This window comes from Amblyomma maculatum, chromosome 4 (genome assembly GCF_055883805.1).
Source record: "Amblyomma maculatum isolate TAMU_Amacu chromosome 4, ASM5588380v1, whole genome shotgun sequence".
NCBI classification, from domain to species: domain Eukaryota; kingdom Metazoa; phylum Arthropoda; class Arachnida; order Ixodida; family Ixodidae; genus Amblyomma; species Amblyomma maculatum.
This window is the reverse complement of record NC_139347.1, coordinates 164,746,704-164,762,714: the sequence shown is the minus strand read 5'-3', so window position 1 is coordinate 164,762,714 and position 16,011 is coordinate 164,746,704. Positions and strand designations below refer to the sequence as shown.

Here is a 16,011-nt window from a genome sequence, read left to right as displayed (position 1 = left end):
GAGCCACAATTTCTATGAATAACTGCACGTAAAAGGTTGCAGGTAGGTTGCCATTGAAGTTCAAGATGATAAGGAGATTGTTAACCTGATTCCTGCGTGCGCGCAGAGTTTTAAGGTTAGAGAAAGACGCCTAACTGTTGTCCTCAGAGTTGTAATAGAACATCAGTGAATGACCAGAGCATAAGCTACCAGCAAATTTGCTCCTTAGCCTGTACACACACATCATTGAAAGATTTTGACAGGAGCATACATAGGCTGGATACCTTTTTGGCAGACATTTCTGGTTCAAACAAGGAATGAGGGCTATCTGTTTACTACGAATATCTTGTCAAAAATCACTAGGAGCAATTGCTGGTCACCCAGTGAATTGTCGTCAGCTGGAGAATTTGCCATTGTACAGCTGACTAAAAGGATGCTTCAAATGGTCTTGGGATGATCACATTGTGGAAGGAGGGGTTGGAAAGGACAAGGAAATGAAAGGCTGATGCATTGAGGCATGAACAGGAAAGCATGCTTGCCACGCTTCTGTATGGAGCTTTAGCCCAAAAGAAATCTAAGTATTGGCTGATTCTGAGATGCTAGGGGCCTTTCTCTAAACCAAGACAAACTTCCTGAAGTAGTGGTATAGTGCAAATATCTGTTCATTTCTTTCTTGTCCCATCTTCATAGCTGTGCTACGTTCTTACTACATAACTTTCGAGCCAGTTGGTCCATATCAGCCTCCCTGCGGCATAATAATGCGGAGATGTTCTCACGGAGAGAGTATTTCAGAATAATTGAGGCTGAGTTTCGAGCATTTCATTATGATTTGCCGCTTTTATTTCAGTCCTACAAAAGAAGTGACAGATTTTTATAATGTGCAGTTGGTCTACATAGGTTTTATAGCTGTGTTTGCTGTGAGAGACCTTCACTCATGACAAAGTTTGAGCCCTTAATCAGTGAGGCTGCTGTCGGCAGGTTGAAACAGTATCTTGCATTTAACATTATTGAGTCCTGTGTGCGCCTTCTTTTTGTTATTTTATTTTAAATAGTCTGCTCACTTCGCAATGAGTTTTACTTCTTTTTTTCAAGGATATTTTATTCACTTTGCATATTATAATCTGTCCCTCCTGTTTTTTTTCTCAATGAAACAAGCACTACAGCTCACTCAGTGCTTGAATCTGATTTGTGGAAAAAAATTCTGATATTCGGTTATCTCTACATTTACGTCACTTTTGTGTCTTAGCGTATTTACTAGAGTGACCAGAACAGATGGAACTGTGTCAGAGCATTGTTGTATAGAAAATGATGCCTGTGTTACTCGGGAAATTTTGCGAAAGTACTCAGGGAAAAGCGGGAACACTCTGGGAATTTAGAGATGTCAATTCGGTAGATAGACTGATAGCAGCAGTAGTAGGATAGGTAATATAGTTAAATACAACTCTTTAGTGGCCAACTCACACAAATCCTCTACGACAGAAAGTAGTCTGTTATTAGAGCTTTTCTAAGTGCCCACATAAAAGCTATCCACCGGAGCAAATTAAAAGTGCAAGAATTCCGACCCCTCTGGCTGGTTTGCCTGTTATACTCTGTTTATCTGTTTATCCACATTCATGCTTGACTGCTGCCCATATGGCAAATAAATTATTTTTGGTTTTGTTTTGCCCTGAAATATCTGGTATAGCTACCTCAGATGCCTGCCTCTCGTGGTCGTATGCCACTCGCTTAGGAGATAATGGAGAAATGAGCAGATGTACCCAGTATCATCTACGGTGCATTGCCTTTCTAGGTACAGCTGTGTTGCTCCCCAACTCATTTTGCCTCCTCTTGCTGGGTGGGGAGCGTCATTTGCAATGCGCCATGAATCCTTGTAAAGAAATGTCGGAGAAAGTGGAACTGTAAATGTAGCGCGGGTGTATATTAGCTGTGGCAACTTCCGCCTCGACGTGCAGGTAACGGAGCTGGAGAACAACAGTGCGGGTGAGCGGCGTCAGCTGGAAGAGCAGCGCGCCGAGCTGGACCGGCTGGAGGGGGAGAAGCACTCCCTCCTGGCCACCCTGCAGCTGCTGCAGGAGGAGCTCAGTAACCTAGAACGGACGTCCTCATCGGGCTGTGACCCCTTCTGCGGGGCCAGCAACTCCTAAGCCTCCTCCTGCTCGGCAGAACGCCCCTGGAAGACGTGGAAGCTCTGCCCGATCCTCACAACAATGGCCAACGATGGTCCTCCACTGCAAACACTGGCACCCTGCCATGTCTGCCTCTTCCCACTATTGTCATAATTAGTGATGGCCAGTTAACGGAGGCACAAGGTGCTTTGCTTCGTTCCTGCTGTCCCTTCTCACCGCTGCAGCAACAAAGACGAGTGAAGCATGGGAAAAGCACGTCCTGGATCATGGAAGCCTACAGCTGTCTTTTTTTATATACCAGTTAGAATGCAGCAAGCGTTAGCTTGCTTCTGGGACACACATTGATTGGCCTCCTGATCGGTTCTCAACATTTCCACTCTGTGATGATTGACGGGGCAGTTGAGGAAGACTTTCAGTGCAAGATTCACTGTGCAGGCCAGAAGGACACAGGACAACAGATTGCGGCAGCATAGGTGGGAAATACTCGAGCGGTTTCTACTCTCGTCGCTAGAAGTTGAATGCAGCGCCTACAGAGAGCGTGATTAGCACTTCGTATCACTTTAAAGGGAACCACTCGAAGTCCAGCTGGCGCTTAGGGGGTTTCTTTTGCGTTGGTAAAATTATTCACTGGCATGTAACAGGCTCCTTTCCTGTCCCTCCATTTACCAGCCAGCAGTATGTGGACAAGGTGTGGCCCCTTTTCGCAGTCATAGTGTGTTTCAGCACATTCAATGCCTCCACAAAAAGCGGTCTCTGCCTGCCAGCTTCCTTTCACTGCATTTGAGGGGTGCTGCTGTTGCTGCTGCAGCATTTAACCGCTCAAAATCCTCTCATTTACCTTGTGAAGGCCCCAGAATATTATGGGTGGAGGACGGTGGTTTAGAGAGTTTAACCGACACAGATCTCCTGCAGAAACTTCTCAGCACCTTCAAGACTCTCTCATGAACTGACTGTGATATGGCAGCCTGAAGTAGAGAGAAAGGTTCCTGAAAACCAATGCAACGTGCACCATGTATTTCTGTCAGTGTCGCTGCCTACTTTTTTCTTTTGGGGGGGAATCGCACTTTCTTCGGCATTGTGACACCTAGACTATGTACGTCATGTGTAGTCTGACTCTGTATTCCGTTGAGGTGGTGAGAAAAAGTGTCAAAGTGGCCACGAGTACTGTCGTCGGAACTGGACATTCTAGTAGCGATAGAGGATGTCTTTATGTGATATGCAGCCAGTGCTCGCTCTGTTCTCTCAAATAGCCTGTGGTTTTGGAAATGTGATTTTGTGCAAGGCAGTAGACGGCTGTCTTAGCTCGCATACTTCTTGCAGCAGCCAGTGTTGGCAATAGCCAGAGCAGCAGTCAGCTCACTCGTGCTATAAAATACTAGAGCCAAAGATAGTAGTCGCTTCTAAATAAGCCTATGGGGGATGGAAATCCTTCTGAGAAAACTCTGTAATAAGTGCTCACTCGATGTGTTGAGAAAACATGAGGTTGAGAAAGTCGGTGCGAACATGTATGGTGAATCGTACCATACGCATTTTTACACTGTGAACACGTGTACGGTATAATTCACCATATATATCCACACTGGGGCGTCTCAGGACAGAACTCGTGGGATGCATTAGAATATAGCAGCGCAGTGATCAGAATGGAAACGAAGTCTGTCATTGTGTTCTCAGCAGGTAAAAAAAAACTTTGAACTTAAGCCAAAATTGTTGAACGCAGTTACGCCTAATGCCTTCAAGTAGCAGTGTATTTCACCACACTGTGTTTGGTGTTCAGTGGCTTCTAGTTGAGTACAGTATTGTGGGAAGTCTGCAGTGACCGAAAACACTTAGTGACTCTTCACAGTAGCCTCCACAAAATCACAACCCTGTCAAATATATGTACTTGATATACACATGCTGTAATGGCGATAATTAAGTGAAATGTTGCCCAGCTCACTACCGTTTGCTGCTACCAAACATAAAATCACAGTAACATGCCTGACCACATTTTTGGTCCCATAGTTTTCTGCGCACTTGTTACGGGAGCCACTCATCGCTGTAGGCCATCACCATGTGTTGCAACGTCTGTATGACATCATTCTGCACTCTCAACACTGCTTGCTTTATTCTCTAAAGTGTGCTTCTCGTGTTGTGTAGTACATGGACTGTAAGACAAGCTGCAGATGTTCCAACTCTTGACTACTTTATGTGACTCTCAAGACTCTCAACGCATGCTTGTTTTCATGAAAGAGTTCAGTTTTCCTTCACTTCAGAATTTATTTCACTTTGTCGCAGCATTTAGGCCTATAAGTTGCATAATGTTGTGAGCCCGGCAGAACTGCCAAGTAGACATGGCAGCTGCATGAAACAGCAGCTTGGAAAATGTTGGTAGCTTTGGAAGGGTCTTTCAGTGGGACCTTTGATATGAGGAGAGCCACATGTACTCTTAAGTCACGCCTTGTGAAGTCCTTAGGATGAGAAAGTGAAACCAAGGGCAGGTGGGGGGTGGATGAAATGGGACATCCTATTATGTGTTTCATGCATTGTAAATTAGTCCTGCAGATACAAGGTCAGCCGAAATTTATCAATTTAGTCAACCTCAAGTTATTTCTAACCGCTTTTTTTTTTAACTGATTGTGAAGAAATTACTTTTTTTTAAGCTATTTCTTGTCGCCAATCAGTAAATATGCTACCAAGTATATATGTGGCAAATGTCTCCGAGGATCAGAATGGCGCCATATCTTAATCCATTCTTTATTGGGCTACTGCATTTGATGACATGTATTGTTGCTCAGAATATCTGCCCAGAAAAATGACAATATCTCTCTGCATTTGGGTCACGCCATTTGAAGCTGGTTATGCTTGCTTCCTGAAAAGAACACTTAAGAAAGCCACACAGAAAAATTTAATACTATTGTAGAACATGTTGTGGGTGAACTTGTATTACAGGGTATATTCTAGTGTGCCATTGTGCTACTCGCTGATCGTCCAAAATTTTACCTTGGTGAGGCCAAATCCTTAAGTCAAGGGCACGTCTTGCCAGCTGTACATCAAACAGCGTGTTTTTTGCCGAAAATTTAGTGCAAAACTGTGCCGTCTCATAATGCGAGGCTAAAGAAATTTAACCACCCCGTAATTAGCAAAGCTGTCATTTTGTTTAGGGTCTAAGCTGAGCACTAAACAACAAGAAAAAAAAAACGCATCTGTGTTGGTTAGTCTGCCTGAGAAGTCTTCATTTGGAGATGCAGTGTCTTCTGCTATGACCCACTTGGCAAGCATCCAACACAGCAATGCGTTCGAATGTCGGCAACATCTTTGTGAGAAGCAGCTTAACAGGCAGCAGGGTGGCTTGTCACTGGTGAGGTAGTCACTCAAGGCTTGTGAGAATTGTCAGGCCTGTGCAGAACGCAGACATATCTCGGCTTGCTTTGGTTGTTTCTTCCCCTGTGCAGAAGGAGCATCGTTGAAAATGGTGGCAATATTTGTGTAGCTCTACTCTTGGCTCATGATCAGAGGTACACCGCTGTCTGGACTACATGCTATGCCAACTATATACTGCAGGGCTCTGGAAGAAGAGGGAGGAAAAGTGTATGTTGCAGATCCTCACTTCTGTCTTGGCATGCAGCGTGTCAGCTGTAGGTCCACTGCCAAGCATTGCGAGAGAGAACCTGCGTCAACTATCTATAGGAGCATGCACCGACGAGCTTCGCTGCAAATGTTTTGCATTTTCTTTTGATCCTGTGCTCAGCTGTCAGGCAGGAACGCTTCGGCAGCCTTGTTTTTCATTGTGTCCTGTGACCCGTGGAATGGGGCCTCTAGTTTCTACCGGGCAGGAAACGTGGTGTTGCGTGTGCTCGGCCGTGTATCGAACCTGCATTTCTGAATGCTTGAATCGGATGTGCGCGTTTGTGTGTGTACATAAGCAGGTTTTTTTCTTGTGCAATGGCAAATTGTTATTTAATTCTTCCCATTGGGCGGGCAGCGTGAGCTTAGTTGTAGGTCGTGTTTTCATTAGAGTGGCCTTAGCTCAAACCCAAATGGAGAATTAACCGAAGCGCTGCGTTGAAAGGTTGTACTTTTGCCAGCAATATTTATGTATTATACGTGTGTACATGTGTGTATTATAGGTTGCAAGGGTTCCCCTCTGGGCACATCCTACCCTGCGCTCTGACCGAACAAAAATAATACCACTATGCCTCTCTTGTTGTTGTTGGATACAATACGCCTTCGCAGAAACTGGACACAACACCTTTGCTGCAGTGTGTTAGGAAAAATGCCGACACTAGGATGTCCACTGCTCCTTGGTAGCGTGTTTATGCTGACTGCCTGCCTGTCAGTGTCAAACAAACGGGTGTTGATTTGCACTGTTTGCCGCAAAGTTAGTGACAGGCAAGGCTTTTTTTTGTATGTGTATATGCTTTGCTAAGACCCTGAAGTGAGGAACCAACCAAAGCTTTCCTAAGGGAATTTATTTTTGTTGTACTTTATTTTTTAAATTCAATGTTCTGGTCTCTTACGCTGTGATCACTGCTGTAGGCAGCTTGCCAAGTTGTAGAAAAGATAATTTTAGTGCCCACGTAACAAGCAGAATGGCAGACATAAAGGTGGCCAACTAAATTCTGTCTTCCAGTTTGGGGGAGTGTTTCTGTTTTGTAGATCAGGATATTTAATTTATTAATTCACTTCCGTGTTCCAGAAGTAGGTATTTCAGTCTTTCCATTGTTGACGCAGTGGGACAGGCTTGCTTTGTTTTCATGGGATGTAAGGCCAAGTGCTTTTATTTTCAGAGCAAGCAGCACCATAGATAGGAAAGGCTACGGGTTGTTAAAGCTTCTTGACTGACAAAACAATTTGTGCTTTCTGAATGGAAAGCTATTAAAGAGCTGCACAGTTTGCTAAAATGATTCTATGAAGTTCTACTTAAACATACCCTTGTTCAATAAATCCTTTAATCTGACGTATAAATGCGAGTGAAAAAAAAATTTTGTCCTAGTGACTGCACATGAAGTGAGGCATTTATCAGCTGATGCAATAAAAGCTAGAAAACTTATGCAACATTCTAAGCGATAGCATTGCTAGTATGGCTGCGCATACGTGCAGCCAATGTTTGTGCATTGTCAGGAAGGACACGCGACAGAAATTTATTTTTTGTGCTTGTCCAGTAACTGGACTAAAGTGCATTATAGTAAAGCTGTTTATTTAGAAGCACTGCCTAAAAATTGCCCTGTATGGCAGTGGTTATCTTAGAAAAACGGGGATGCTTGGGGGATGTTATATTTCTACTGGTGTCAAACGTTGGTGGACGTAAAATTATTTGCGGATGGGAAAGACTACAACCTTTCGGTGTGACATGACCACCAACCTGCAATATTGGTCCCCTTGTGCAATGATTGACACCTGGTACACTTGTATCCTTTGTGTGCAGTGGTTGCATGACATCTGAGGTGATTCAGTGAATTTTTTTTTTTTTTTACAAACCGATTTACGAAATGTAGCAGCCTAAGCGTGCTGCACAAAGATTGGAATTTGTTTACTAGTAATAAACCGCAATACTCAGGTTTTCCATCTTGATTGGCTGCAGTGATAAGCATATGCATTGCTGCAATGAACGCATCACTGCAGAGACTCACACTTGTGCATCAGACGTGCCGAAATCTGGGCGCACTGTTTTCAATGCGCGCAGTACTGAGACGTCACCTGTTAAAAGCTTTTCATGTGTGTGCAACATCTGGAGTTCAGACAAAAAATGTTCAATAAATACACCATTCAGAATGAGAAACTGTTTCATTATATTTTACAATGTTGCTGCTGCCGCACAATTACAACGAGAAACTGTTTCATTATATTTTACAGCGTTGCTGCTGCCGCACAATTGCAACAGTACGGCAGCGTAGATTGTTAATGTCAGTAGACGAAAGGCGCGAAACTCTACAGTGTACTTCCAACGAGGTTTCTCCTCTGCAGCGCCAGCAATACTGGGCTTGCCGGGGAGCCCGCGCACGCGCGAAACCGAAACTATGCGCTTCTGAGAAGCACTTGCTGCATACGTCGCCAAGAAGAGCACGCGTGTCATGTGCTGGCTTTTTCCCGCTCGTATGTGTGGATGCATGTACTTCATTGGAACTTGTCGGGCTAGTTGGTTCATTTTTGCAAAGGAACAAGCAAACGAGACGTGTACGGCGAGGAGACAAAGACGTTGCACTCAAAGGAAGTAAAGTCGTGCGTTTGTGTGGATATTTGGCTTTTCACCGTCTGTGTCTCGTTTGTGCAGTTCATTCTTTGCATGTGCTCTCTGGCACGGCCGCGCAGTTTATTTCGTTTGCAAGGGAGCCTTAAACGGCCAAGAGAGGCGAGGCAAGGCTTCTTAGACCAGAACGGCATTTGAGAGTAACATGGATATCAAACACATGAAGATATGCTCGACTGTAATAGTTTAAGGTTAACGATTCGACATTAGATGACCAACCCTTTCAGGCGCCACTTTTTTTCCACTGAACATAATTTTCCTGCTTAACTACGATGCTCAGGCTTTAAAGAACTATTAGTTTAAACAGTATAACATTGGCAAATTTTAAAATGATAGCGTTAATTCACACGTTCAGCTGAAAGACTGCATCTGCGTGAGCAAAACATCACAAGCATGCCTCTGGCAGGTGGTAGCTTGAAAGTGGCATGGCCGACCACTAATTGCAATTGGTTGTCGAGTTGTGTGACGTCATGAAACCACATAACATGGACAGTTTGGCTACAGATAGGAATTGAACCTCAGACCTTTTAACCCCAAATCAGGCAGCTGCAGTAAAAAAAAAAAATACAAGGGTTCAGCGCTGCTGAACCAAATATTGAGCGAAAGCATTAGCTGCGGGTGACCGAGCATTCTTCTCTTTTTCTTCTTCCTCACCCCAGCATGATTCCGTTCTCTCAACGGTAGGGTCCTCTGAGTAGCATCACCTAGCGACAGATAGCGGAAATATTGTAAAAATCAATAAGCGCATTTAAAATCTGCTGTACCCATGGCCATATTCTTTGCTACAGTGGCGCAACGGATTGACACTACTTACCTTCGTACTTGGCGAATGAAAAATCTGTTCGAATCTTAGGTGCAACTTTTTTCTTTTTTTTTAATCGCACAGTGAAAATAATCTACCAAGATCTTTCCTGGGGGATGTTCCCCTTTAGGTTGCATTATTCGATGTTTTTAATTCTTAATAGCCGCAAAAACCAGCCGTGAACAGAGCCACAAGGTAACAGCATGGCAACGGTAACACTATTCAGTTGCCTTCATCACAATAATTTCCTGTCTTCAGTGAGTGTGTTACCTTTAGGTTGCGTTCATAGACACCTCTCGGTAACAATCGCTGTTTAACGTGCTCAGAGGCAACCAGTGAGGAGAAAGAACTTGTAGGACCTTAGCGTTGAGGAGATGGAATTGCGCCTCAGCCCACATTTGTGGCGCGAGCCGGTACAGCGTACACACCAGACAACCTAAGTCAATGACGCCGAACCAAAATCAGCTGCCCCAACTGCCCTGCTGACTCCGTTGACCTGCAGAACTTGATCTGGACCTGTCCTGGCACAGCTGGCCTCCGCGCACGCTACATATCTGCTCACCACATTCAGAGTTACGAAGACTGGACAGCCCCCAATACGAACGCCAAGCGCAAGCTTAGTGCCCTGCTTGATTTCATGTCGGAGTCTGGCGCCCTCAACCTCACCTAACCCACCCCCTTCCCCTCTTGGTCTCAGTTCATATTCATAAATAAAGGTTTTTGAATGAATGAAGTATAAAGCCCCACTTTCATCATCATCATCGGCCTGACTATACCCACTTCAGGACGAAGGCCTGTATATACGTTTTCGATTTGATCTTACCGCAGCTTTTGTTTATATATAACTTGGTCCTTTCAACAGGAACCTTTCCTGGGAAAATGCAGGCATCAAAGGTAATAGTGCTGTTTAAAGGAGGCGATAAAAATAACTTGTCAAACTGCCGTCCAATATCTATTCTACCAGTTTTTTCTAAGCCTTTAGAAAAATTAATACAAACTAGAATTACTGCATTTGCTGATAGATGTTGTCTTATTAGTCCCGCACAATATGGTTTTCATTAAGGCAGATCTACTGAACTAGCTCTATTAGCACGAAAGGAATTCATTCTGCGAAGCTTTGAAAACAGTTAGTCGCTGGCATTTACATTGATTACTCCAAAGCATTTGATCGTTTAAATCATAAAACATTGCTCAAAAAGTTAGAAGCATACGGAATCCGAGGTGTGCCCCTAGACTTAATATGTTCATATCTGGAGCATCGTACACAAAGTGTTAAAATAGGCGAAAATCTTTCTTCCTCAAAGCGTGTTACTATGGGCGTGCCTCAAGGGAGCATCCTGGAGCCCCTCTTAATTTTTATGTCAATGATATTGTAAACATTAGTGTAAGGCCAGAGTATATAATACCGTATTTACTCGCATAATGATCGCACCCCTGAATTTTGAGGTCAAAATTCCATTTTTTAAATTTCCCGCGTAATGATCGCACCCCGAACATGGAGCCGCCTGGTGGTTGATCCGCAGTCATCCCGCAGCGAATGCATTCCGACGAGTTCCCAACCTAGTCTAGTAACGTTGGAGTTCCCATGATTCTAGTTTGTATTAATTTCAGATGTTTAGCTAAAGACATAGAGGAATTTGGCCAGAATAAGGAAGTGATAATCTTAGGGGATATGAATGCCCATATGGAATTTTTTGATGGAGCTACCGATACGACAGGCAAAATGTTAGGAACATTTTGTGAAACTCAGGATCTCACAATAGTTAATTCAGAGATAAAGTGCGAGGGAAAAATAACATGGGAAAGAAATAACTCTCATTCCACAATCGACTATTGTCTGATGTCCCACAAGCTGTATGACAGGTTAGTAGGTATGGAAATTGATGAAGAAGGGGCGAAGAGCTTAGGAAGCGATCACAAAAGAATTAAACTCCAATTTGGCGGGACAGCGGCCGCAACAAAAATGCAGGTATGTGAAAGCAACCAGAAACTCAATGATATGCAGTTGGAAAAAGGGTCAAAGCACATTGAGGACATAGTAAACCAACAACCAAATAGAGAATGGACATATGATGACCTAGTAGAAGTATTTAAAAGAGAGCTAAAAAAGGGCAAGATTAGAAGAGGAAAGAGAAAATATAAACCAAAAAGCTGGTGGGATGCTGAAGTTAAAGCAGCCATAACGAGGCGTCAAGAGGCATCCAGAGAGCACAGATTAGCAAAGAAGAGGGGAGCCACACCAAAGGAAGTAGAATCCAAATGGGAGGAGTACCTTGAGAGAAAAAGGGAGGCGTCAACCTTAATCCAAATCAAAATAGGAAAAGCTGGGGTCCAGTGGATGATGGACATAAGTAAAAAAGATAAAAATGCTGCAAAGAGGTTTTGGAACCACATAAGGCTACAAGCAAAAAAGACGGAAGGGGTCCAACACTCACTGACCACACAGGAAGGAAAAAGAGTGGAGGGAGAGGAAGCACAGGAATATGTTAGGCGCACAATAGAAACAGCCTTTGCCAGTCTGGAAGTGAATGCCGCAGAAGAAATGGAGAATAATGAGGACCACAGGGACGAGGAGCAAGAATACAAGGAGATGACAGCAAGAGAATAGGAAAGAATAGAACGGAAGGTCCCCTTGGGAACAGCGACAGGACCAGATAGCATACCCATGGGATTGATTACCAGATTAGGACAAAAAAGCAAAGTAAAATTGCGACAGTTGATTGAACAAACAATAAAGGGCGGTCAAGTACCAAAAGATTGGAAATTAAGCAGGATGAGACTAATATACAAAGGCAAGGGAAGCAGAGATAACATAAAGTCCTATCGGCCAATCACAGTTACATCAGTTATATACAGGGTAGCAATGTAGTTAGTAAAAGTAATATGGAGGAATGGGCAGAAGGAGGGAATATCCTCGGAGAACTACAAAATGGTTTCCGCAAGGACAGAAGACTAGAGGATAATTTATTTGTGGTTACCCAGTGTATAGAAACAGCAGCTGCAAGTCAGATACCATTATGGATAGCGTTTTTAGATATTAAAGGGGCATACGACAGTGTAGATCAGAAAAAACTGTGGGACCAGTTGAAGCAATATGGCCTGAATAAAAACCTGGTTCAGTTCATACAAGAAGTGTATGCAGATAATGAGGCAGTGATAGTATGGGAGACGGAAACAACAAAACCAGCAAAAATAAAAAGGGGGCTTAGGCAAGGGTGCCCACTGTCACCGCTGCTTTTCATGATATACATGAGCCAAATGGAAAGGCGCCTGGAGGAAAGTAATATGGGATTCGATGCAAGCTATATGCAGGGAGGACAGAAAGTAACACAAGTTCTACCAGGATTGATGTACGCGGATGACATTGTACTGCTGGCAGATAAGAGGGATGGGTTGCAGGAGCTGCTTAAGATCTGTGGAGAAGAGGGCGAAAAGCTGGGACTGCAATTTAGCAGCGAAAAATCAGGAATAATGGTATTTAATGATGAAAGGGGGGACGTGCTGGAAATACAAGGCACCAAGGTTGAACATGCATGGAGAGCTATAAATACCTGGGCATATGGATCAATGAAGGAAAAAATTACCTAGAAAAGCATGAAAGAATTACGATAGACAAAGGGAAAAGGAGTTCGGATATTATGAAACACAGGGCCCTCTGGAATTATAACAGGTATGAGGTTGTTAGAGGGGTATGGAAGGGTGTTATGGTACCAGGACTCACTTTTGGAAATGCAGTCCTGTGCATGAAATCAGAAGTACAGTCAGGCCTTGAACTCAGACAGAGAAAGGTAGGTAGATTGGCATTGGGACCTAATGAAGGAGTCCAGGGAGATATGGGCTGGGCATCATTTGAGGTTAGAGAGGCAATTAGCAAACTAAAATATGATCAGAGACTAACCGAAATGGAGGAATCAAGGTGGGCACGAAAAATGTACAAGCACCTCTTCTTGAAAAGCCTGAATACGAAATGGACTAACAGAACCCGAAAGCTCAGATTTAAGTACCTAGAGTTTGGAGATACACCGCAGCAAAACAGCAGCATCGAAAAGCAGGTAAAGGAGGCAGAAAGAAAAATGTGGGAGGAAAGAATGCAAGGAAAATCAGCATTGGGTATGTATAGAACTCGAAAACAGGATATAAAGAAAGAAAGTTTATTCGACAACTCACGAGGGAGCTCATTGCTGTTTGAGGCTAGCTAGGACAGGGGCCCTCAGAACAAAAACGTACAGGAAAAAATTTCAGGAAGTAGATATATCATGCGCGGCGTGCGGAACTGAGGAGGAAACAACGGAACATGTTGTTCTAAGGTGCCAAAAACTTCGTCCTGCCCTTCCCGCGGAAAAAGCGGCAGATCTGGAGAGAGCGCTGGGATTTGCTGGGGAAGATGGACGAATGGATGAGGAACGCGTTCTGATAACAAAAGAGAGGTTAGAGGATTGGTGGAAAAAGTCAAGAGAATAAAGAGAGGAAAATAAGGGAGGGGGGCAGATACGGGCGAATTAGACGCTAAAAATGGGGAAGAGATAAATTTATTTCTTTTAAATTTTTTGGCTAGGCAGCGCAAGCTGCCGTCCGATACAAAGGGCAGAGCCACTATCATCCATCCATCCATCCATCCATCCATCCATTCATGCTATAGTGCTCTAGAATCTTCTAGAGCACTATATCCATGCTTTGCGGCGTTCGCCATTTTGCAATTCGGCAGCGTCGTAGCGTGCTTTGTGTTTTTTTTTTTTTGTGCGAGTTTACGCCATTTCACCATGGGGCGGTATGCCAGTTACACCGCCGCGTTCAAGCTCAAGGCTGTCGACTATGCACTGGAGCATGGCAACCGCGCTGCTGGTAGGCATTTCGGCGTGGACGAAATGAGGATACGCTATTGGAAGAAGCAGCGCGAGAAGCTGATGGCTACGAACAAGACACGGCGGGCTTTCCGTGGACCCAAAACGAGCAAGTTCCCTCGTGTTGAGGAGGCGGTCCTAGAATACATGAGGGACCTGCGCAAGGATGGTTGTGCAGTGTCATTAGAAATGATACAGACGCAGGCGCGCACAACTGCCAGGAAGCTGGGAATCGCCGCAAAGGATTTCCGCGCTAGCTCCGGTTGGACGACTCGCTTTATGCGACGGAATGGACTTTCCCTGAGTCGGCGGACGTCGTTGTGCCAGCGGCTCCCAGCCGCGTATGAAAGCAAAGTGATAGACTTCCATCACTTCGTCACTAGGCTTCGCGAAAAAAGCGGTTACCTCATGTCGCAAATTGGAAACACCGATCAAACTCCACTGACGTTCGACATGGCCCGGAATACAACTGTGAACGAGAAGGGTGCTTGGAGCGTCGTCGTGAAGACGTCTGGCGCAGAAAAACAGCGATGCACAGTCATGCTTGCTGTGACGGCCGACGGGCGGAAGCTGCCACCATACGTGATCTTCAAACGGAAGACTATATTCCGAAGGGAAACTTTCCCCGTGGCATCCATATACGTGCACAGATGAAAGGGTGGATGACTGCAGACTGATGGTCGACTGGATCAAGACTGTTTGGGGAAGAAGACCAGGAGCATTTCTGCTTCCCTCGCTTCTGGTTTTGGACAGTTTTAGGGGTCACCTTGTGGACAGCGTGCGTGCCAAGCTGAAAGAGCTGCGCACGGACATTGCAGTCATTCCTGGCGGCCTGACTTCGCTGCTGCAGCCTCTCGACGTGTCTTTGAACAAACCGTTCAAGGTCAACGTTCGACGACTTTATGCTGAGTGGATGGCGATGGGCCAGCATGATTTGACGCCGAGCGGAAAGATTAGAAGGCCATCCGTGGAGATGCTGTGCTCGTGGATCACAGAAGCGTGGAGCAGTATCCCCGACGAGGTAGTGGCTAAGAGTTTTAAGAAGACAGGCATATCTAACGCTTTGGATGGAACGGAAGATGACTTCCTGTGGGATTGTGAAGATGCTCCCAGCGACGACACTGCCGTTTCCGATGAGTCGTGCAGCAGTGAAAGCGAGGATGGCGACGAGGATTCAGACTTTGATTAGAGTACTGACGAAAAAAAAATAAATGGGCATTGTGCACTCTATGTGATGCTTAATGTGCGTGTTTATTGCGACGGTAAGCCTTACGCAGCTTTTATTTTTGGTTGTAATCGAGATATATGTTCTAAGACGTCTGACCTGCAACTTGTTTGCGTTTTCGGTGCTCAAAAATTTCTTGTAGCAAATTTACCCTGCGCAATGATCGCACCCCGAAATTTGCGTCAGTATTTAAAAAAAAAAGGTGCGATCATTATGCTAGTAAATACGGTATATGCGGATGACACAACACTCTTATTTCGAAGCAATGACTACAACGAGCTTGTAAACGACATAAATGAATCGTTGAATCATTTCAGCACATGGAGCAAACTTAATTCATTAGAAATAAATGTAACCAAAACAAAAGCAATGTTTTTTTCTGTAAGACAGTCATTGTTGCCTATAATGTCTCTAAATAATAGCATAATTTTTGGCCATGCTCCTATTGCAATCGTTGATGAAGTAAAAACACTCGGTGTTTATTTTCACACAAATATGTCCTGGGATAGGCACATAAATGAAACAATTTCATGCCTGACAAAAGTAGTGGGTATATTAGCAAAATTCCATTTCTTTCTACCGGCCAAAATTAAGCTTCATATGTGCAATTCACTGTTCCTGTCTCAACTAAACTACTGTTTCCTTGTATGGGGTAAAACTACACAAACAAATTTAAATCGATTATATGTACTTCAGAAAAAGCATGTCCGCCATATAGCTGGAGCAGACTACTACACTCATACCATGCCGCTTTTCAAGAATTTTAGAATAATGCCAGTGGCCTATCTCTATTCATACAACTTAGCCGTTCG

At 44.2% G+C, this 16,011-nt stretch overlaps 1 protein-coding gene across 1 annotated transcript in view; it reads left to right on the top strand.

Moving 5' to 3' along the window:
- LOC146193405 (bridge-like lipid transfer protein family member 3A) overlaps positions 1–7,863 on the top strand; it is a 91,195-nt gene extending 83,332 nt beyond the window's left edge. Inside the window, exon 19 of the mRNA XM_084602749.1 lies at positions 1,932–7,863. Coding sequence (XP_084458875.1) covers positions 1,932–2,123 — 192 coding nt within the window. The 3' untranslated portion in view covers positions 2,124–7,863. The remainder of the gene's footprint in view (positions 1–1,931) is intronic.
- Positions 7,864–16,011: the final 8,148 nt, after the last annotated feature.